Source organism: Lynx canadensis, chromosome X (genome assembly GCF_007474595.2).
Source record: "Lynx canadensis isolate LIC74 chromosome X, mLynCan4.pri.v2, whole genome shotgun sequence".
Lineage (NCBI taxonomy): Eukaryota > Metazoa > Chordata > Mammalia > Carnivora > Felidae > Lynx > Lynx canadensis.
Genome location: NC_044321.2, coordinates 99,530,006 through 99,553,290, shown reverse-complemented (window position 1 = coordinate 99,553,290; position 23,285 = coordinate 99,530,006). Strand labels below are relative to the sequence as shown.

General features: G+C 40.7%; 1 protein-coding gene across 1 annotated transcript in view; it reads left to right on the top strand.

The window, feature by feature from the left end:
- Window positions 1-23,285, top strand: part of TENM1 (teneurin transmembrane protein 1) — a 556,826-nt gene that overhangs the window by 404,124 nt on the left and 129,417 nt on the right. Inside the window, exons 16-18 of the mRNA XM_032592148.1 lie at window positions 4,236-4,355; window positions 10,560-10,821; window positions 13,318-13,585. Coding sequence (XP_032448039.1) covers window positions 4,236-4,355; window positions 10,560-10,821; window positions 13,318-13,585 — 650 coding nt within the window. The remainder of the gene's footprint in view (window positions 1-4,235; window positions 4,356-10,559; window positions 10,822-13,317; window positions 13,586-23,285) is intronic.

The window sequence follows — 23,285 nt, the reverse complement described above, 5'->3', positions numbered from 1 at the left end:
GCCTGTATTCTCCACAGAAAGAGAAAACAAACACTTGGGGAGGGGTGATCTTCCCCGTACGTGTTCCTAAAGTCACATTGGTCATGTCCATCTAAGTTCAAGCTCATCTTGCTCTAATCCAGATCAGCAGGGAGAGGTTCTTGTTCTGAAAGATTCAAGGAAGGAAAGCATCCCAGCCACGTCTGTGAATCAAAGAAGGAGAGTGAGCACCAAGTACAACGAACGCACACACAATCCACACAAAAGACCGTCATGCTGGGCGCGTACCTGCTGTACACATTTGCAGAGCCAGCTTTTTGACAGTCGCCTCTGTTACCTGATTTGAAAGACTCAGTTCCATATATTTAATTTAAAAGTTTCAGAAAAGGACAGGCCCTTGAAGGATTAGGATTCACATTGACCGTAGTTTTGATGTGGCAAAAATTTAAGAATTCAAGATGTTTCCCCAAGATGGGCCAGGGACAGGCCAAGTACAAATACTTCCTTTAGGTGGTGATTTGAAGACACCAGAGACTCTCTGGGAGAGGAAACAGGGAGACCCCACAATCGGAATGATGAAGAGCACAGAAAGTAAGGTTGTGGTCCCACCAAAGCCAGCCCCCCGCCATACCCAGCTCACTGCTTCAACAAGGGCCTAACCTAGGAAAAAGATGAATTCTATAGGTCGCCTGGGATAGGAGAAGCATAATCCCAACCGATGATGTAAATGGGGGGGAGAGTACATTTCAGTGGCTGCGTGACTCAGGAAAAATAAAGTAGGCACAAGGCTACCATCTACAATTATGAATAATTGAGTTTAGAAGCTAGGAGTGCACAAAACAGCAGTTGAGCTAAACAAAGTGGCACAGTACATCCTATTTGCAAGAGTATGTTTGAAGGCTCCCTAAGGGGCATCTGGAGCAGGAGTAGCCTGGGGAAGCAGACTCAAGAGCTTTCTTTTGAAATGGAGCATTTGCCTAGGAAGATGTTTTCCCTAGATTTCTGCATGCGGTGCCAATCAAGATTACTGCAAATTAAAACTACTTTAATACCGTCCCGAAACTTAGACAACTTCCACTGACGCAGGATGACTGATGTTGGTCGAAGATTACAGTAAGTACTAGTAATCCAGGAATGAAAGGAGCTAAGAGTTGTTCTTGTAAAAAATGGATGACATGGAGTGTGTAAATAATGGGAGCAAATGCAGCAGGAAATCTTAGAACATTTAAAGTCTATGGGGCGCCTGGGTGGCGCAGTCGGTTAAGCGTCCGACTTCAGCCAGGTCACGATCTCACGCTCCGTGAGTTCGAGCCCCGCGTCGGGCTCTGGGCTGATGGCTCGGAGCCTGGAGCCTGTTTCCGATTCTGTGTCTCCCTCTCTCTCTGCCCCTCCCCCGTTCATGCTCTGTCTCTCTCTGTCCCAAAAATAAATAAACGTTGAAAAAAAAAAATAAAAAAAAATAATAAAAATAAAGTCTAATACATTACAAAGAGAGTTCAATGCTGATAAATGTAGAATAATAAGTTTTATGGGGCTTTATCATATGCTATAAGTTGGTGTGCATCATAAAATATGAGAAATAAAAAAATAGGGTAGTTGGAAGACAAGTTTGCACGTTATTTATGAATGATGAAGAGTGAAATGAATGAGAAGAAGAACAGGTAGACAGTGTCTTGAATAATGATGACTTTGATGAGTCGTTATCACACAAATCCGTGTGCTTCATAAAATAGGAGGAATATTAAAGAGCAGAAGACTCAAAAGACAAGACTACTCAGAATGAGGCACAGAATGGAGGAAGAGAGGAATCCAAGAGAAATGCACAGAATAATGATGACTTTTATGAGACTTTCACTCACCAGCCTGGATCCTTCATAAATATAAACTGTATAGAAAATAAAAGAGCAGCAAAGAAAAGAGACACGTCTGTGTCTGTCATAAAATATGAGCAAATAATGCCAACTAGGCTTGACAAAATAAAAACAAAAATAATTGAGCCTAGAACAGCTGTGGGAAGACACAATGTCTGGATTAATATGAACAAATTAAATGAGTACGCGTAGAATTGTCTTGCCAAAAGGGAATCAGTGACCACCTAGGTAGGCTTTATTGTTGCAAAGGCCACCTTGTTAACTGGTAGAGCCTTGGCAAGTTTGGAATTACCCCCTACCCCCGCAAAAAGACATCAGCACTTAGGGCTCAGGAAGACATGTTTAACTGATTTTCGAGTATCTCTTCTCAGCCTCTCTAGCTCCAATCCCTATATAGTTTGCAGGAGATTTTCTCAGCTTGTTTCTACTTAGTCTCTACCCTCCTTGTCGAATGTTCTATAAAGACCTTCCAAAGGTTACTGTATAAAGCTACATGTTTTTGTTACATTGGACTTAGAACCTGGGACCAGATCTATCAGGATTAGTTCAAAATCCAGAATTCAATGACTTTCAAATAAATGTCTTCTCGATTAGAACAAATGGTATTTCAAAATCTCAAACTGTCAAAATCTCCCCCCAAAAGACTGGGAGAATCAGACAAGGCAAAGCAAGTGCCAATATGCCATTTGCATACCATTCAGAGCCATGATTTACAGAACTCATAAAATGCACAGCTCACTGGAAAAAAGAAAGCTACTGTCTTATGTCAGAACTAGGAATGTTGGTCTGGGAGCTCAACACACAAAAACACCAATAGCAACAGTTAATGCGAGCTTACTTTTGTGTAGTACTTAATGGCTTATAGTTTGTTTGGGGGGGAAGACCTTAGGTAATGCAGGGTAAATCCTATTAGCATAACTTATATCCAATTCATCTGATTGTGATAGAATTTAGTAGTGAAGTTTATTGGCTATAATATATAAAACAAACTTTGGATGGTAACCGTCTTGATTTTCAGAGATGTTTTTCTCTCTCTCAAATGATCTTTGTGGCCATGAGCCTTGAGATACAATGCCTCAGCTTGCTAATTCTGTTCAAAGAAGGTATAATGCCAGGGTGGAATTATTATGGTTACTTTGGAAAGTCATGTTTGCCCAAATAACATGGCCCTCTTTAATCCAAACTTGAGATTCCCTGGATTGACTGAATCCCACGTGGTGAAAAAATAACATTAAATCCCTAGGAATAAAATCACTGACCTTGCTCAACGTTCCTCAGCACTACCAACTCCAGCTATAAAATGCACATTCTAGAGCTCAGGGCTACCAAAGCTAGGATTTGAATCCCCCTTCCCCCGCCCCCACCCCCGCCCCCTCTGCCACCCTCAATAATGGCAGACTAGCAAAGTTCTTTGCTTGGAATTCGTTCCTGGGCCCTCTTCTTAACTGTCAAGCTCCTGAAATTTGTTACAACTTGACCAGGCTAGAAAACCTACACATTTTACTGGATTATATCTGGGAGCTAGCCCTGTTTAGGGGCTAATTTAATGAAACTCAATTTTTTTTTTTTTTTGGCAAGGGTGAAACTCCTTTCTTTAAAGGGAAAATCTCCTGAACTATTTTATTTCAATCAGGCAAGAGAAATGGAATGCTGTAGCCAAGGACCATGTCTCTTTTACAGACTAACTCTTAAAATTTACTCAACTAAGTCTGCTTTATTAAAAAATTGTTTTTCCTGAAAAGGCAATTTGTCAATATGTATCAAGAGCCTTAAAAATGTTCACACCTACATATGTCAATGCATAAAAAATGCACACAACAAAATGATATTGCTAATTACCTCTGAGGAGAAGACTAAGACCTGGGGGGGGGGATGGTGAGCAGAGACTTGAGTCATATGGACGATAGATTCATGTATTAATTAATGTAATCAATTTTATTTTTAATAAGAGAAAAATATTCTTCCACAACTGGGACTATCTCCCAAGAAAATAATAAGAGATTCGATGCAGGAAAAGTTAAGAAACTACTAAATGTCCTAAAATAAAGGATGGATTAAACAAGTTAAAGAATATGTTGTTTTAAGGCTATATTGTATAATAACAAATGATATATTAAGGAATTTCTGATTATATTGGACAATGTTAACAATACACTGTTAACTTAAAAATATCAGGATACAAATCTATACTGAGTATAATCCCAATTTTGATGGGTAAAAAAGATATGCATGCCATTTTCAAAATGTTATTAGTAGTTACTACTGGTTGGTGAAATTACTATTTTCTTTGTTCTACTTGACCGTGTTTTCTAAAGTTTCTCCATCTTGGCTTTTAGAATCTAGTTGTAACATGCTTTTATATTTGCCTTTGATCTTGTGTTGCAGGCGTGCTTGTGTGATTCGAGGCCAAGTGGTGGCTGTAGATGGAACCCCTCTAGTAGGGGTGAATGTTAGTTTCTTGCATCACAGTGATTATGGGTTTACCATCAGCCGGCAAGATGGAAGGTACGTCAGTATTGCTTCTAATCGTTGTGGGGGCCAAATACTGACTTCTAGCTGTGAATCAAACCAGGGCTCAGCTGATGCAGTGTTTATAAACCCATCTTCCTTCGAGCTGTATTTGGGAAAGTCATTGGTGATATTTATTTCCTCTATTCCCCAACTAAATCAAACCATATTTCCCTTCTAACCATGCACTATCACTCAAGCCTTCTTGAAACCTTGGCCATGTGGAAAGTTTTCTACCCTTCATCCAATTCCATTAATCAATCCAGCTTCAAAATTCAGTGAGATGATGCAGATGATAAAGAGGGAGCCGTGGAACACTTAGGCTATTCTCCCATGGCAGCCTCAAAATATTTCAGAAACGAAGATGTCCAGGGGCACCTGGGTGGCTCAGTCAGTTAAGCATCTGACTTTCGCTCAGGTCATGATCTCATGGTTTGTGAGTTCAAGTCCCACATCGGGTGAGCCCCGCTTTTCTCTCTTGCTCTTTCTCTCTCTCTCTCTCTCTCTCTCTCTCTCTCTCTCTCTCTCTGTCCCTTGCTCACTTGCACTCTCTCTCAAAAATAAAATAAGAGTTTAAAAAAAAAAGAAATGAAGATGTCCAAAAGGTTTCTTCCAAAAGTACAGAATTCATCCTCATTAAGATATAATGGTGTCTATATAAGTATAGTGATTTAACTTCAACATCAACCACCAAGCTACTCTAAGGGCTTCTCAGGTTCTCTGAGACCTGGGAAGCAAGACCACTAAGTAAAATCTTTTCATCCCAGAAAAGGATTTGCTCACAAAAACATTTTTGTTTATCGTTTAGATAGACATTTGTTCAGACAATATTGTTCAGAATAGGCCCATGTGTCCAGCTTAAAGGTACCTATTTAGGACTCACAGGAACATCATAATAATGGCCTTGAGGTGCCCTAGTCTCCAGATGGCTACCCTTAAAATAACTGCTCACAACAAGCTGCTTTGGTAGTCACATAAAGAGATGTTGGCTGGAGCTTTATCACAGTGTGAGAATCTGATTTCAAGAACCAACAATCAAACCTTAGTCCTAACCACTTCAGAATTGTTAATTGTTCAACCTGGGCTATGCTGGATTTATTTTTTCAACTGCTTATCAAGAAAATGCTTATAAAGATTGGTTAAAGAAGATACGGAAGAGTTTTAACATAAGAAAAACAAACTGTTTTTAAGACTTGAGTAAATCATATAAATGATTCGCATGTAAATTAAGTTGCTAATTATTAACTAGCCATATATTTATTAGAACAAGCTCAGCAAAACTACTCTGGGTACAGATAGTCTGAATACACACACACACACACACACACACACACACACACACCCATTGCTTATATACATATAAGCTATAAAAAGTACATTTCCTTTCAAATGATCCATAATTGGAGCTCTCTACTAATTCAAGTGGACCTTTCTCCCAATTGAATTAAATGATGAAATTTTGGTAGTTCATTCACCAGCAACTGGTACACAAAAGTGGCCTCTCCCTTGCCAACATGTTCAGCCATGTGCCAGAAATTGAGAAATGGATTATTTCTTTAAATAGAATGTGTCCCCAGAGACATTTGAGTTCTCTTGGAGAACTCGTGGGCCCTTAGTTTTTTTTAGCATGTGTATAAAGGTTTCAGTGAATTATTTGATATTTACAAAAGAGCTTAAGAGAAACAATGTCTAAAAAATCTAAAAATTTCTGTTTCCAGTTTACTGAAAACATTAAAGAGGAACAATTTTTGTTGTTATTTTTGTGGATTTTGTTTTAAGTAAAATGCCAAGACCCTGGTCTGCTGAGCTCTCTGTGAGAACTAGGTTTATGTAGATGACAGATACAGTCAGAGTCCCCTCTGGCAATAACTCTCCCCTCAGGCTCTCAAAGGGTGTAACTGTTCAAAATCTGTGCCCCAAATGCCAAGCAGACTGTCCCACTGTCATCTCTTAGACATAAAGTGACAGTGTGATGGGCGTTTCCATTTATATGTCTCTGCTTGTTGCTATCTCAGACTGAGTAAGTACATTTTAAAAGCAGAGTCTCATAAGGAAACTATACCTGAGAGCAAAAGGATTATAGAAAGGCTGAGATTAGCATTTAAATACCTAGTAGTCAGAGTGTGATAGGTAAGAAGCTGTAAGCGCCCTCTGTCTCCAGATCTCAGTCCAACCTGCCTGCCACTTTGCCTATAGTTCCCACCAATGGTTATCAGAGCTTTGGGTTAAGCTGTTGACTCTAAAAGTCCCTGTTAAATGCAAATATGTTATGTGGGATGTAGAACTAATTACCCCCATTATCATCCATTTGCACAAGTTAATTGACAACTTTCCCTAGAGAACCAGGAAAACTCTAGGTCAAGGGACCAAAGTGATGTATAAAAAGCAGAAGGAAGGTTGGGAGTGGAAGACAGAGCCCTCTCAAAGTAAGAAGAGATTAGACATGCAGATTGGGAGAGGCCAAAGTAGCAGAATAGAAGAAAAAGGCAATTCTAAAGGAAAAATGAATATGAATGAGTATCTACTATGTGCCAGGCATTTTCATAAATGTTGATCTATTTCATCCTCATAACTTTATGAGAGAGGAGGCATTATTATCCTCCCCAGTTGGCAGATGAGAAAACTTATCCAAATTAACACAGCTAACAAGGGTCAAGCCCAAACTTTGAGCTCAAGTAATCTGGCTCTTATCTTCTATGATTAGCCACCTTCAACCTAGATTATGTAATAGGTGCTCAGTAAGGTTTTGAAAGAGAACGAACGTTTCATTTTTAGTTCAGCTAGTGACAAGCAAAATAGGTAAGCACTGAACTTCTTAGAAGATTCTTGAGACACATTAAAGGTCTCAAGAACTTTATTTGGACAACTTTGGAAAATGAACAGAGAGTTCCCTCTGATTCCCTTCAAGGCAAGAGTTTGTAGATTTATGGATACCATAAGGCAGAGATAAGCATTTCACATAGCCTTCCAAAGTCTTCCATCTGTGCTTAGGACTGGCCTGACTTATTAGAGATTGAGAAGTCTCCAAACAAATACATTTTCTCCCTTGGGTCTTTTATACTGTCATATGACTTGATAACCTGTTCTTTTTTTTAATGTTTATTTATTTTGAGAGAGCACTTGAAGGGGAGGGTCACAGAGAGAGAGGGAGAGGGAGAGGGAGAATCCCAAGCAGGTTCCATGCTGTCAGCACAGAGCCTGACATGGGGCTCCATCTCACGAACCGTGAGATCGTGACCTGAGCCAAAATCAAGGGTCAGATGCTTAACCAACTGAGCCACCCAGGCACCCCTTGATGACTTGTTTTTAATGACCCATGCCAGTGGAGATCATTTGTGATAGGGGAAATCTCAAAGAATTAATTATTCAGGGAACGTGCTGTTTGGCATTGGAATGATTTAGATGGAATTTTGGCCACAGATCCACCTTCCACTTCCATGGCAGTTAATGAGCCAATCAGACAGTGTTTACTGTATATGCCAGCTAGGTGGTAAGAAGAAAAATCAGTCCGGGTTCTCCAGAGAAAAAGAATCTGTGTGTGTGTGTGTGTGTGTGTGTGTGTGTGTGTGTGTACATATATACATATAAATGTATACATCAGAGAGAGAGATTTCAAGGAATTGGCTTATGTGATTGTGGGCATAGGCAAGTTCAAACCTGTAGGGTAGGCTGGTAGGCTGAAATCTCTTGGGAAGGAGTTGACGCTATCTCTGCAGTCTTGAAACAACTCCTTCTTCCTCAGAGAAACTTCAGTTTTGCTCTAAACGTCTTTCAACTAATTGGATGAGGCCCTCCCATATTATCAAGGGTAATATCTTTTACATAATGTCAACTAAGTGTAGATATTAACCACATCTACAAAGTACCTCAACAGCAACACCTAGATTAGTGTCTGATTAGGTGGGTACTGTTGCCCAACTTGACGTATAAAACTAAACCATCACAGGAAGCCTAGGGGAAGTCCCCAGAAGAACTTAAAAATCAGCATCTGCTAGTGCACCTGGGTGGCTCAGTTGGTTAAGCTTCCGACTTCGGCTAAGGTCATGACCTCGTGGTTCGTGAGATCAAGCCGTGCATCTGGCTCTCTGCTGTCAGCACAGAGCCCACTTCATATCCTCTGACCGCACCCCACCCCCCGTCCCTTCCCGCCCTCTCAAAAGTAAATAAATAAACTTTAAGAAAAATCAGTATCCACATATGGGAATAATCAAAAGCTGGCCTAGAGTTCATTTGAACTGGAAGAGAAAACATCTGTAAATGTAATAAGGCAATGGATCTGATTTGAGAAGAAAGTTAACATTTGTTGAGTCTCTGCTGTGTGCTTGACCCTTAAGTCTTTACCTTATTCACTTGTTTACAGTAGTAGCTGGGTGATAGATCATATCAGCCCCATTTTACTAATGAGGAAAGAGAAATCCATGGAGGTTAAATAACTAGTCCATACACACAAAGTTAACATGGCAGAGCTGGGATTCAGACCCAGGTGTGGGTGAAGCCAAAACCTCATTATTTCTACAAAACAAGAAACCTGCCCTGTCTGCTTAATCTTTCTAGAAGTAGAGAATAATTCCCAGGTACACATGTTTTTGTTTGGATGTTTATTTGTGTGTGTGTGTGTTTGCGTTTGTTTTTGTTTTCAAATAAATAAGCACTTTAGTTTTAAAGATGCAAGAGCCAAGGTTTGGGTAAAGCAAAGTTGCCCAAGGACATGGAGGTAAATCAACATAGAATGTGAACTAGAGGAAAGGTCTCTTGACCAGTAGTGTGGGATTTTCCCCACTGTACTTGCCTTAAACTGCCTCTGTATTATCATGAATTCAGCCTCTCTGTCTTAAATCATAAGCCATTTGGGTTTTCCTTTTTTAGTTCAAACCTAGATTATTTTCTATAGCTATTGTAGTTCTTCAAATCCTCTTTTTGGAAACTGCCTCAGTATTACAGCTACTCAACTGAAATAGTAACAATACAAAATACAGTATTAGCCACCCTTTGTTACTGTCCATTTATCTTTATCTGGAAGATTTCTGCAACAAGACATGATTGGCAATGCTATAATAAATATAATAAATGTCATATGAAGGGAGTAGTAAGCTATCCATAATTAAGTCTGAGTCCCTATCAGAGCATTCTATCATTGAAAAAATGTTTTACAGAAAGATCTTTTTTAATGCAGGGAATCGCTTACATCTCTCTACTGTGGTTTTAAGTTGCTTTGAATATTAAGGAGCAACTCATTGCCCTTTATCCATTTTTATGATATAATGGTAATAGTTTATCATTAGCTTACTTTTACAGAGTATTTTATGCTTTTCAAATGCTTCCAAGTACATTATGTCAAAGATATCATTATACTTACAAGAGAAGTAAGGTAGAATCATCTAGTGCAGAATGAACTGGAATCTGAGTCTGTTATGCTCCAATGCAAGAGTAATGTCAGATACCACATCAAGTGATGGACAGAATTGGCTTACAGGAGAGGTAGTCTTGCTTTGTCAGAGATATGGAAGGTGTTGTCAGCGGAGATGGATAGGGTCCATTACAGGCTGTCTTGCAAAAGGAAACCAAGAGGCATTCTAGACAGCACCAGAAATCCTAAATGTAGAGTTCGAGTAGAATCAGGAGCCAAAGTGGGTAGCCAGATGTGGAGGGTTCAGGCATGGTATCGTTCAAGCAAATTTTACTGAACAAGTTTCGTAAATGCCATCTCAAAAGACACCACCAGATTTCTGACACTATGTTTGTGACTCTGAACAAGGTCGTTAACCTTTTGGCTCTTTACTTTTCCTGAGTTACATTATAGGATTTTTTTTCTTGAGGATGAATAATGCATTATATTAAAGATGCTGCTGGATGTTAAATGGTCATCTTTCTGTTATCTCTAGCACAGAGGGGGAGCAGTGATGTAAGACACGGCTTTGCAGAAATCCATGCAGTGATTTTGTCTCAGGTAGTATTAAAATTGGTTTACAAATTTGGGGTGAATATCAACTGGTGATACGGAGTTTTTTCTCAGAAATCTCCTAGATAGTGAAAAGAAGCCATCCATACATTTAGGTAGAGGGAATTTATAAAATAGAAATACAAATAGATGTAGTTGAGTCCCAAAGGAAGGAAAGTGCACTAAAATTACTTATTATTTTAACTTGAATTTTATTTTGGTTGTTCATTTGATTGAAACTGTCATATATTTTTCGTTCTCAGCTTTGACCTCGTAGCCGTTGGAGGTATTTCTGTCATCTTAATCTTTGACCGCTCACCTTTCCTGTCTGAGAAGAGGACACTCTGGCTGCCTTGGAATCAGTTTATTGTGGTAGAGAAAGTTATCATGCAGAGAGTTGTATCAGACCCACCATCCTGCGACATCTCCAACTTTATTAGCCCAAACCCTATCGTGCTTCCGTCACCACTCACATCATTTGGAGGGTCCTGTCCAGAGAGGGGAACTATTGTTCCTGAGCTGCAGGTGGGTACATTGGCCTTCGAATGTATAAAATCATAGTATCGTGGGGTGGTCAGCAACATATAATGGCTAGATTCCTTTTCCTGGTACTCTGGCCAGCCCTGTAACGAACTGCCCTCCATTTGTTAAGAGAAGCTTTCAAATGGAATCTGTCTGGCACACATTTGCAGGGTGATTGGCCAGCGCTACAGGGTGCTATCTATGGCTGTAGAACAAAGCAAGGTGAACTAGCTGTCGTGAGAATTAAACCCCAAACCTTGACCTAATGAGCACTGTGCTCTAAAGAACAAAGCTAGCTGGATAGCTCAATAGTGACAACGGTATAATCAATGAGGTAGGACCGTTTGTCGTTCTGAAATTAAAGCTCCTTAAGAAATCTAGTTTTCTTCCATTGTCCAGTTTGTATCCATTGCCATTGTTCTTAATAGTCATGACAGCTCCTCTTGTTTGGCTGTGTTTGGTAAAGGTAGTTTTCAAGCTTGTGGGTTTTGTTTAAAGCTTTGCTTTTGAGTGTTCAGGCTTTATAGCCCAGAGGGAGACATATTCTTGTACCTTTATATTTTATAGTACCTGATAATTTTTCTTTATTGAGTACTCCATGTTTTCATTTCGATAGTAAGCCATTCAAACATCTCTAGTATAGTTTTCCCATCACATTGTAGAAACATTATAATGATAGTTAAATCCAGAAGCCCCCAAAATGGACCCATAAGTCAAACAGATCCAGAATTCAAGAAGTATACTCAAGAGGAAGTAAATGGACATTCCAAGGTTGACTTGGTTTTTCTTCCATCACAATATTCCCAGCAGCTATTAGCAGTGCCCAGAGGATACCACTTGTGAAAAGCTCCTAGAAAGTACTGCTGTACAGGAAAAGGTGTCCAGTGAGTTGCCCCTCCTGTCTTTTCCATTTTTTTCCCTTGGAAAGGAAGCAAAAACAACACCATATTCTTTTTTTTTTTTTTTCTAATTTTTTTAAGTTTATTTATTTTCAGAGAGACAGAGAGTACAAGCAGGGGAGGGGCAGAAAGAGAGGGAGACAGAGGATCCGAAGCAGGCTTTGTGCTGACAGCAGAGAGCACGACGTGGGGCTCGAACTCACGAACCACGAGATCATGACCTGAGGTGAATTCAGGCACTTGACCGACTGAACCACCCAGGCGCCCCAACAAGACTCTATTCAATGAGTGCATTGGACTGGTACACCAATTTCTGTATACTTGTCATTAGGAAGCGTGGGTCTCTTTCAGCACCAAAGTTTTTAGATTGATCTACGATTGCACATTTCCATAGGGAAATGAAATGCTAAGGTGGTAAGTGTCACCCTAGCCTTCACTATTGTACTTCTGCCGCCATCTGAGAAGTCAGAGCCATTAGACCGCTCTAGTATCAAATGCCAATGTAGAGGAAGAAAAATCAGGCCAAGGGTAGACAAAAGGGATTTGTGTTCTCAGAAGAAAGAGCAGAAATCCTGGACAATGTGAGATACCATGTGTTTAACAACCAGGTCTACTATGTGCACTGGTTTAGAAAAGGAAAAAGGGACAAGGTTCTGAGCTAAACATGAACGAGGGCACAGAAATATCCACACAATTCTTGTCACCTTAAGTGTATCGAATAGGCTCTTTCTTCAGCTGGGTTTTGAAAGTTGAAAGTCATAGAACACCAGATTGAGTTTTAGTGACCACTTTTGGTTGTTTAACTCCATCTGTGCTGATAAACAAATAAGTAATAGCAATTAATGAAAGAAGCCAAGTGCTATTTTCATTCTGGGACCAATGTTTAGTATAAAATTTGCACAGGAGTAATGGGAGTTATTTGCTTCTCAGTCACAGGTGCCAACTTGGAAAAACTTGTTCCCAGCTCTTGGTATATCCAAGCACAGAGAAATATGTAAGCGAAATTTGATTAAAAATGTGGCCCTCAAGGTCATTCCAAAGGTCCAAAGAAGACAAGTTTGATGGCATCAGTAAAGATTAATTCTGGGGAAACCATAATCTCTGTCATAAAATATCACTTTGCTGAGCCTGTTTCTGGAGTCCTTCCTCCTAGAGAGCCCGGCCTGAATAAGGATTACAGCAGTGGTTTTGTGATATATGACTTAACACACCAAACAAGATTTTGTGTGTGTGTATATATAAGAAAAAGACCCCTTAATGGAGCCCACAGCACTGAAATGCTTGACATTCAGCAGTGTGATCTTTTCCAACTCCTTCTAAGCAATTTTTGGAACACTGTGGAAAAACCAAAATTGTTCTTATCACAGTCGTTCCTGGCAGGGAAAAAAAGGAGAGCAGTCGTCAGGGTTGCTTGGATGTCTTGTCCCCATGCAGACTCAGTGCAAAATTTGAAACCCGTGGTCACACGGCCTCACAGATTCTTGCCTTGACATCCACAGATCCCTTTAAACTCTCTCCTTTGGTGTGTTTCCGAGAGAAGAAATCATCCTTGTCTACCTGTGACCACTGACAGGAGCCAATCTGCCTTTTTTTCTCTCAGGTGGTGCAAGAGGAGATCCCCATTCCTTCCAGCTTTGTGAGGCTGAGTTACCTGAGCAGCCGCACCCCCGGCTATAAAACCCTGCTTCGGATCCTTCTGACACATTCAACCATTCCCGTGGGAATGATAAAAGTCCATCTCACGGTAGCCGTGGAAGGGCGACTCACACAGAAGTGGTTTCCTGCCGCAGTTAATCTCATCTACACGTTTGCCTGGAACAAGACCGACATCTACGGACAGAAGGTTTGGGGCCTGGCAGAGGCTTTGGGTATGTTGAACTAATTCCGTATGAATAGCAGCATTGTGTTGCACAACACCGAAAATACTAGTTGCATATTAATTTACATGTGGAATAATTATGTATGGACAAATGACGACTGTCTTTTATTTAAAGGATCTAAAGCATTTTTTTCACTCAAACCCTCTCTTTGGGCCTATTTAGAGTTCCCTTTTGACACATTTTTGCTTCAAAACTAGTTCAGTTCTCCTTTCCTGATGGCTTATGTACCCGTGGAATCACACACTATCTGACTTGTAACTGTCTCCAGAGCTGAACATTGCCTTCTAACTGTGACCTTTGGTGTGGCGTTCTTTAGGCCATGTTTTTGGATTTGACATTTAGACTGTCATTTCCACTTAGAAACTACAAAATTTTAACTTCTAGGCATCTCTACTTATTGTCTCTTATGTCTAAGATAGTTAGACTCCATTAACTTGTTACTTCAGTAGGTTGCATTTAAAAAAAATCATCTTACCTTCCTAGTCCTTTTGATTTTCTATTTCAGGGCTTTAAAACCTAGAATTTTGTAGGGACTTTAAGAGGTCCTCTGAGCCTATGGTTTTCAGCTACTTAATTCTCAGACAAACGACATTTTTTTTTAATGCTTATTTATTTATGAGAAAGAGAGAGAGAGAGAGAGAGAGAGAGAGAGAGCATGAGCAGTGGAGGGGCAGAGAGAGAGAGGGAGACACAGAACGTGAAACAGGCTCTAGGCTCTGAACTGTCAGCACAGAGCCTGACACAGGGCTCAAACTCACGAACTGTGAGATCGTGACCTGAGCCGAAGTCAGACGCTTAACCAACTGAGCCACCCAGGCACCCGTTGGACGAACAATATTTGAAAAAATTAGACTGAAACAGATTTGCCAACTTCTTATTTTGCCAAGTAAGAATATTTTTAAAAAGAAAGAAAAGAAGCCACTACAATCTACCTACCACTACCATAATTTCATAAAGGAGAGGGATATCTTAACATCAAGAAAGGGAATATTCTATCTTTAAAAATGACAGCAGTCTAATACTGATGCTCGGGATGAGAGAGAGAGATAGACAGCAATGTCTTTATTTTTCACTCTGAGGAAGACAGTGAAAACTTCCTAAAGGAACCTGACACAGGTCTGTGGAGTCACAGTCGGGAGCCATTGATTCTTGTGTCTTCAGGCAATAGCTCATGGAAAGCACCCTTGGACAGATGAGAAGACTATTTGTAAAGTTCTCCAGAGGAGATCTTTTCATATCCTCCCTTGGAAGGGTCTATCATAGAACCACTCCCATACATCATTTAGACTATAGTGTATCAATTTCCTCCCTTTCTTTCCAGAGGAAAACTAATAGCGGGGGTGAGGGGAATCCTTGCCCAAGAGACCCTCATATATTTAAATAATTAACTCCCCTCTGTTGGACCGTATTAGAATGCAAGAAACATAGAGTGGTTCAGATTTCCTCAGCGGGCAGTTCCTGTAAAGACGTGGGAAAGTAAGAGAGAACAAGAAAAAGCACTAGCAAACTGCAGCCTTGCTGAAGATACATCGTAGTTCTAGAAACCCAGCATCTGTTTTGTCAAACAGCTCCAGTTGTCCCTCTCTGTAGCAAGAGGCCACTGCCTCCCTCCTTGGTGACTCGGCTATACTGATGCCTGAGCTCATCACTTCTCCTGCCATATTAACTACCCTCCCTTTCTTTCAGCTCTTCAAACTCCACAGTCTACTGACTTGCTCTGTATCTTGCATTCAGACTCCTCTTAGAAACAATATCAGATTGTGTCGGCCAGTCACCATACAACAAACACCCTAAGCAGACCTCTACCGTTAGGCTAACTACCATCACGATTGCTGGCCAGCTATGGAGTCCTGCTTAATTCTTATTTCACTGAGTGTAGTGATGAAGAGAACAAGTCTGGAGCCAGACTCCTTCCCTGGGTTCAAGTCATCAGTTCTCTACTTACTAGCTATGAAACATTGGGTGCATTAGTTAATCTCCAGGTGCCAGAGTTTCTCCATCTATCAAATGAGTATCATAAGGTGACTGCTACTCACAGGTTATAATAATATGAGGATTAAATGAGATAAGTAATGTAAAATGCTTCACACATGGTAAGCACTCAACAACTATTCTGCTCTGGTATTGGCTTTTCAGTTCTGCTGTGGCCAGGGTATTGGGATCGCAAGGTATAAAGCATGGGGCCGACGCAGGTACTTGTTGTCTCGGCTTCTCTAAGTAGGGAACTGGGTATATAGCAGGCAAGCACGCAGTTACGCTCCAGTTTCCCTCCTTGCCACACACATGCACACAATCTCTTCCCTGCCCTTCTCTGTGCTATGAGAAGCTGGCTTCTATGGACCGCATTGCCTGGGCTCCTTTGCTCTCTGGCTTCCCAGTGTTGTCAGTCCCTGAGTGGATCAGCATCCCTGATGGATTCCCTTAACCCAGCTCCTCGTTGTGCAGCTGTAAATAGTGCCTTCATCTGACTCTCTGCGCAAACACTTGAGCGTGATATGTGATTCCTGCTGGGCCCTTGACCAGTGCATTCTTGAACCTCATGTTCTCTCGAGGATACTATCCTAAAGCCTTTGCTTCTCTAGAATAACCCAAAATTCCTCTAACTTTTCTCCATAGGGCTTTGTTTTCCCATTCCTTATTACCTTCCACAGAACCCCTGCTAGGTCATTGACTTTTTTGTTTGTTTTTACTTTCTTCTTAAGTTGTGATACCTAGCAATTTACCCAGTACACTCACTCATGAAGAGCTGACCAGGACAATATATAGCAGTCGTTTCTTGCCAGGGTTCACATAAATGCAGTTCAAGCTTACTTTTTAATTTTCTCTTTCTCTTTTTTAAAGTTTATTTATTTACTTTGAGAGAGTGAGAGCACATGCACGCACGAGTGGGGGAGGAGCAGAGAGAAAGAATCCCAAGCAGTCTCTGCACTGTCAGCAATACGGGGCTCGAAGTCAGGAACTGTGAGATCATGACCTGAGCCAAAATCAAGAGCTGGACACTTAACCGACTGCGCCACCCAGGCGCCCCTAAACTTACTCTTTTAAATAACGGTTTTATTAAGATGTAATTCGCGTACCACAAACTTCACCCATGTGAAGTGTACATTTGAGTGACTTTTAGTATTTTCGCAGTGTTGCACAACGATTACCAATATCTAATTCCAGAACATGTTCATCATCAGCCCCACAAAGTAGCACCCCACACAAACTAGCAGTCGCTCTCCCCTCTAGGCCCTGGCAACTACCAATCTCCTTTCTGTCTGTGTATCTACCTCTTTTGAACATTTCAAACAAATGCAATCATACGATATGTAGTCTTTCACATCTGGCTTCTTTCTCTTGGCATAATGTTTCCAAAGCTCATTCACGTCCAAGCCTGTGAGTACTTCATTCTTTGCTACGACTGAGTAATATTCCATTGCATGGCTACACCACATCTTGTGCTGCTATGCACATTCAGATATAAGTATTTGTTTGAATATCTGTTTTCATTTTGGGGGGAATATACCTAGGGGTAAGACTGTTGAATCATACGGTAATTCCGTGTTTGACTTGTTGAGAAACCACCAAACTGTGTTCTACGGTATCTGCACCATTTGATCAACCTTACTTTATGCATAAAATGTGTTACCTCTCTTTCTTTTAAATACCTCCAGTGCTAAAGATTCTAAAATTTTCTCCCTTGTTGGAGTTAAGCAGTCTTCATGACTTAGCTTCTGATATGCCCGTGGATTATTGAATAAACAACTAAAACACAAAGAAAAGCAGAGACCTTCTAGTATACACAGCAGTGATGAAGATCCCATTCCTACCGTTTGCCGACAGGTGTTGGTTTACTTTCTATTTCTGCAATCCTGTTCCTGGTCAAAGCTTCCTGAAGCATTGTGACTATAAAATGGCCTTAATTAAAATGCTCAAATAGATGTTGTTGGTTCATTTTTAAGGCTAATAAAAGTAATAAAAGCGAGAGAAAATTGATCGACTCAGAAATATCCAAAGAGAGAGGAAAAAAGTGTTCCTCGTGGTCTTTTATGTGCACTTAAAGAGCATATTTTTTAGAAAGAAAACTGGCAAAGATCTCAAGAGAAATGGTCAAAATAATTTCAAGTGTAGGGCGTAAGATGGACTATGGATTATTTACCTTGTAGGAAATGCCCCTGATAATGGTTAAAGGGATTTTATTTCCTACCTAGTATCCATTTCCATGTCCATGGAGACTAAGAGAATTTCTTGACAGTGGTAAAAACATTAGAGCAGGTGGTAGAATGAAGTTTGAGAAATTTGATTCTCTGCAGATAGATTGTGAGCACCTTAAGAACACAACAGACAATAAACAGTTCAGGTCATATATGAATGGAGACAAAGTGATCAAGTATGTGACCACTGAGCTCATACCTTAATAGAGATGATTGAATCCAAACAAACAACGAAGGAAACGTTTAGTTGTACTCCTGCCCAAATTTTATAATCGCTTAACTAACGTGAGAAGAAATGGACTAAATTTTGCACCGGATACTAACAATGGCTAATATGGTTAATATGACACTTCTCAGATTTGCTTTGGATTTAGAGATCCTAGTCCAGTCTTTTGGTAGGCAGAATAATGACCACCACCCCGAAAGATGTTCAGCCCTGGAGTCTGTGAATATATTCTGTTACATGGCAAAAGAGAATTCAGGTTACAGAGAAATAAAATAGGGAGGCCCCTGGGTGGCTCAGTCAGTTGAGCGTCCGACGTTGGCTCAGGTCATGATCTCGCAGTTTGTGAGTTCAAGCCCCACATCGGGCTCACTGCTATCAGCACAGAGCCTACTTCAAATCCTCTCACTCTCTCTCTCTCTGCCCCTCCCCCACTAATGTTCTCTCTCTCTCTCGCTCGCTCTCACTCTCTTGCTCTCTTGCTCTGTCTCTCAAAAATAAAAAAAAAAATTCAAAAGTGGAAGATGGAGTCAGAAGGGGAGGTCAGAGTTAGGGGAAGGTATAACCATAGAAGAAAGGCACAGCAGGATGAAATATTGCTGGCTTTGAAGATGGGGAAAGGGAGTCAAGAAACAAGGAATATTGGTGGCCTCTAGAAGCTAGAAGAAGCAAGGTGACGGATTCTGCCTTAGAGCCTCCAGAATGAATGAAGACTTCAGACACCCTGATTTTAGCTCAGTGAGAACCATTTCAGACACCTTCTTAACTGTGAGATAAGAAATTTGTCTTGTTTGAAGCCTTTAAGCTTGTGCTAATTGGTTACACCAGTAATAGGAAACAAACCTTGACCAATATTCATACAGTCCCAGTTCTAGCAAGGATTTTGGTTAAAACTGTGGCTAGAAGATTCTCCCACCCTTCTTTCTCTTCATGCCAGTTCAATATGAACTTCTGTTCCCTCCCTCCCCCCATTTCTGGGTGATGGAGAAAGAGGAGATCAGCTTTAAACAGGCCGAATTTGAAGTGATGCTCAGTATCTACATTGAAATGCCCGCCTAGTTTGAAATGTGGGACTCTTGTTTCCCACATAGCTCAGCTGCAGGGAATCGGTGTCACTCTCAGGGCCAGAGTGTCTCAAAAGAAGAACAGAGGGTTGAGGGACAGCCACAGTGAGAACAGGAGTGCTTGAGACCCTAGAGCATCCCACCATTTTTTGCAATGAAACCCATTTTGCAAGCGGTGGGGATAATACCAGAGTGAATAAATTACCAGCAGAGATTGTGTGAACTACTTCCTTGGCGAAGTATCAATGGCAACTGATAAGATTGATTAATCCCAGTACAATATTGATCAAGTCGAAGAAGAGTAAAATCACCCCCAGGGTTGCAGTACAAAAACCAGAATCACTAGTTCATCCGGCTTAAAGATTTTGTTGTCTGATCCACAGACAAGACTCCCCTGCTAAAAAACTCCATCTGTGCATTTGAAATAATTTGGCCCTAGTACTTGATTCTCTAGCTCTAAATAAGGTATGATGTCTGGAAATCATCGTATATTATTTAGTTTCTTTCCCAACTCTGCTGCTCGCAAAACAATGAAAAAAAATCATTGTTGTTAAGTTCACAGTGCTGTTAAAATTCTAGAGATGGCTTATTTAATTTGACAAACTGGCTTGTTCAGGGGCCCTGATCTGCATCCATTATATGAATTTTGTCAAAATAATTCCCTATGTCTGCCTGGGTCCGCATACATTATCAATATGTAATAATGCATTCTGCGTGGTCTTCATTTTAATTAAATTAAATTGTAGCGGTTTGGAGTCCTGGAAGTTCAGGAAATCAGCCATCGCCTTTTAGTAGCACTGCTATAAACAATTCCATTTTTTTTTCAAGGCTATTGGCAACAACAATTGCATAATTATTTAGTACAGTAGTGTGCCAAGAAAGAGTGGCGTTTCAGGGAGAACTAGACGTCCTAAAGGTTCACGGTGCACAGGAGTCCATCTGAATTGTGTTCGAGAGAAACAAGGGGACATTAATAGTAATAGGTGCTAAGCTACGGTTGCTTTGTGCACACAAAACATCCCTGAGAACGATGCTTTAGTGTTCATAAATTTCCTTTCAGTAAAACCTAGAGCCACAAAAATAGCATCCACTGAATATTTTAATAATAAATGGGTAGTGCTTTACAATTTGCGAAGTACTTTCACATACGTTATCTCATTTTAATCCTTATAACATTCCTGCCTGGTCGGCATGGCGCGACGAATATGATCTTCGTTTTACAGAGGGGGAAACTGAGGTTGGAAAAGAGCAAGTGACTTGCCTAGAGTCCTCCACAGAGTGGGGACTCAAACTCAGATCTCCCGGTCCGGAGTTCTGCGCGCCTTTCACTGCTGCCTCTCTTCACTAAATTGACCAACCCACCTTGCCGAGTACCCAATTCAACGCCCCAGTGGCTTTCTGTCAAAGAAGCTAGCAGAGATAATAATCTTTCATCATCTCTCTCCACTCATGAATTCATAATCGTTAACTGAGAGCAGGGCTGTTTTATCCATTTAGCTTTAGAGGCGTAGCACCAAGGATATGAGTTTTTCAAGGGCCTGCAAAAAATGTTTGCAACCTGAAAAATAAGTATATTGGCACCAAAATATGAAAAGAAAGCCAGAAAATCAGCATTAATAAATGTTTAAATAAATGTCTACAAAATGAAACATTGTGTCAGCTTGTCAACTGCTTCTCAGTTTTCACACTTTCATATGAAATATTTTAATGCTGGGAATGCGTTGTCGGTTGTATCCATTTTAATATGGCCGATAAGATGTGAGATAGGACCTCCAAAAGTAAGAGTGCCCGGAGCCTACCGGGGTTTTTTAATGACCAGATACCCTGGTAACCAAGTGCTCTGTGCCCATTTCAAACTGCTGGCCACACCCATTAGTAAGATTGTGAAATCCATTTGGTGAGTCAACCAGTATTTTTTAATGGACTATAATAGAACAAAAGTGAGCAGAATAGAAAATATCAGAATGTAAAGCTCTCAGTAGAGTATTATTTTGGAAGACTTGGTTTCGATTATACGTATGTGTATGTCTATGTGTGTATCTCCCCGTGTGTATGCTGGGTCACAGTTTAATGACTTTCGGGCATAAGAATTTGAAAGCTATTGGTAAGCGAACATAGTCAAGAGACAGAAAAATTAAATGATTTTCCAAACCATCTGTCCTGTTTTCCAAGTCAGGTTTTATGATTATTCTTGCCTCCTACCCCCCTCTACCAACCCATATCAGAGCATTTACGGAGATATCTCTCCAAGATTGTGTGACCGTATAATTTATCATTGAAACCAAGATACTTCTGAGAGTAAAAGGGAATGCTGTTGATTATTACATCAAGACCACAACATAACTGGGTGCTGTTTTTGGCCAACCAGAATACGTGGTACTTCTCCTTCAAGGCTGCCCCCTGGCCTCCCTGAAAACCTTATCTCTTTCATTCAGAGCAAATAAAACGTTATTTATTTAGCACTTCTGAATTGTGGGTCTCTCCCTTAATAGCTGTGATCTAGCATAGCAGGAAAGAGCACTTGCTTATGAGTCCCTGGGTTTAGCTCTGGTTCTGCCATTTACTAGCCAGATGACCTCGGACTAGTCACTCTACCTCTCTGACTCTATCATCTCATCTCTCAAATGGGAGTAAATCTATCTTCCTCAGAGGTTTTTGTGAGTCTTCAAATTAGGTAATATACACAAAAATGTATTTAACTGTTGCGTGCTCTGCAAATGTAAGTTGATATTATTTTTGTGATGGTTATTAAGGAGGCCACGGATGAAAGTTCCCAAAGGTACGGAGCCCTTCAGGGTTTGGCCTCTCTCACATGACAGATTATCCTGCCCTTCATAATATCCACTGTGTCTGCAGTGCTTAGCAGATCACCTGCCTGGCACATAGAGCAAGCAGCTCAGTGAAGCTTTGCTGAGTCATTAAGTAACAGCCCCCTGCTTTCTAGTACAATATTGTATCCCTTTTAATCAATCATGTTGTTTTAAAAGATAACCAGTCCATTTTCAAGGTGAATCTATTTCCTAAAACCTCTCCAAAGAAAAATGCCTAAGTACTGCTAAAGGATAGTAATCTTTTGTTTTATTTTGCACTGGGAGGGGGAAGGGGGTGGTTGTTCATTTGTTTTTGATGCGCTAGAGAGAAACCAACCCTCCAGCTACCCTGGCCTTTTTTAAATCTCCCCAAAGATACCAAGCCTCAAGGCCTTGCACACGTACTGCTCTCTCTCTAGAATGTTCTTCCCTGTATTTCATAAGAGAAACCCCTTCTGCATAAAGAGGCTTTTCCTTGCTTCTTCATTCTACTTTAAACTGTCTTGTTTTGCTCACTATTGATATGCTTCATTTTCCCATCATAACATTTACCACCCTGTGTGTGTGTGTGTGTGTGTGTGTGTGTGTGTGTGTGTGTCTGTGTCTGTGTGTGTCTGTGTGCGTCTGTGTGTGTTATTCTTGTTTTATATTTTTTCCTCCCACTAGAATGTGAGCTCCACATGGGAGGGACCAGGGGCAGGAGGAAGTGCTGTCTTATTCAGCCTTCTTCATCCTCATACCCTGAGTTCCTGACAACGAGAGGTACCCTTTAAATATTGCATATTTGTTGAATGACTGAACAAACGAATGAACAAGGACAGAGACTAAAGCAGACCCCTTAGCCTGTATAATGGGATGACGTGCCTGCCCAGGGAGAGGAGAGCAGTGCCCGGGCTCACGAAGGCACTCGCAGATGTGGGTGTGAGCCTCTACGTCATCCTGCCTTGGAGGCACCGAGGTCATCCGGGTTCCAGGTTCACTTGTATACGGCTAGGCTCAAACAAAGCAGCCAGGAAAAAAAAAATCTCCAAATATTGGATTTCAGTGGACAGGACCTCTCGGCAAAAGCGTTGTGTGACGGCCTCACTGCTGGATGCTTTTTACTTTTCCTCCTGTATTCATCCAAATACCTCACTTTTATTTTTCTTATTTTTATTTTTTTAATTTAAATCCAAGTTAGTTAACATGTAGTGTAATAATGATTTCAGTAGTAGAATTTAGTGCTTCATCACTTACATATAACACCCAGTGCTCATCCCAACAACTGTCCTCTCTAGTGCCCATCACCCATTGATTCCATCCCCCCCAGCCAACACCCCGTCAGCAGCCCTCAGTTTGTTCTGTGTATCTGAGTTTCATATGGTTTGTCTCCCTCTCTGTTTTTATCTTACTTTT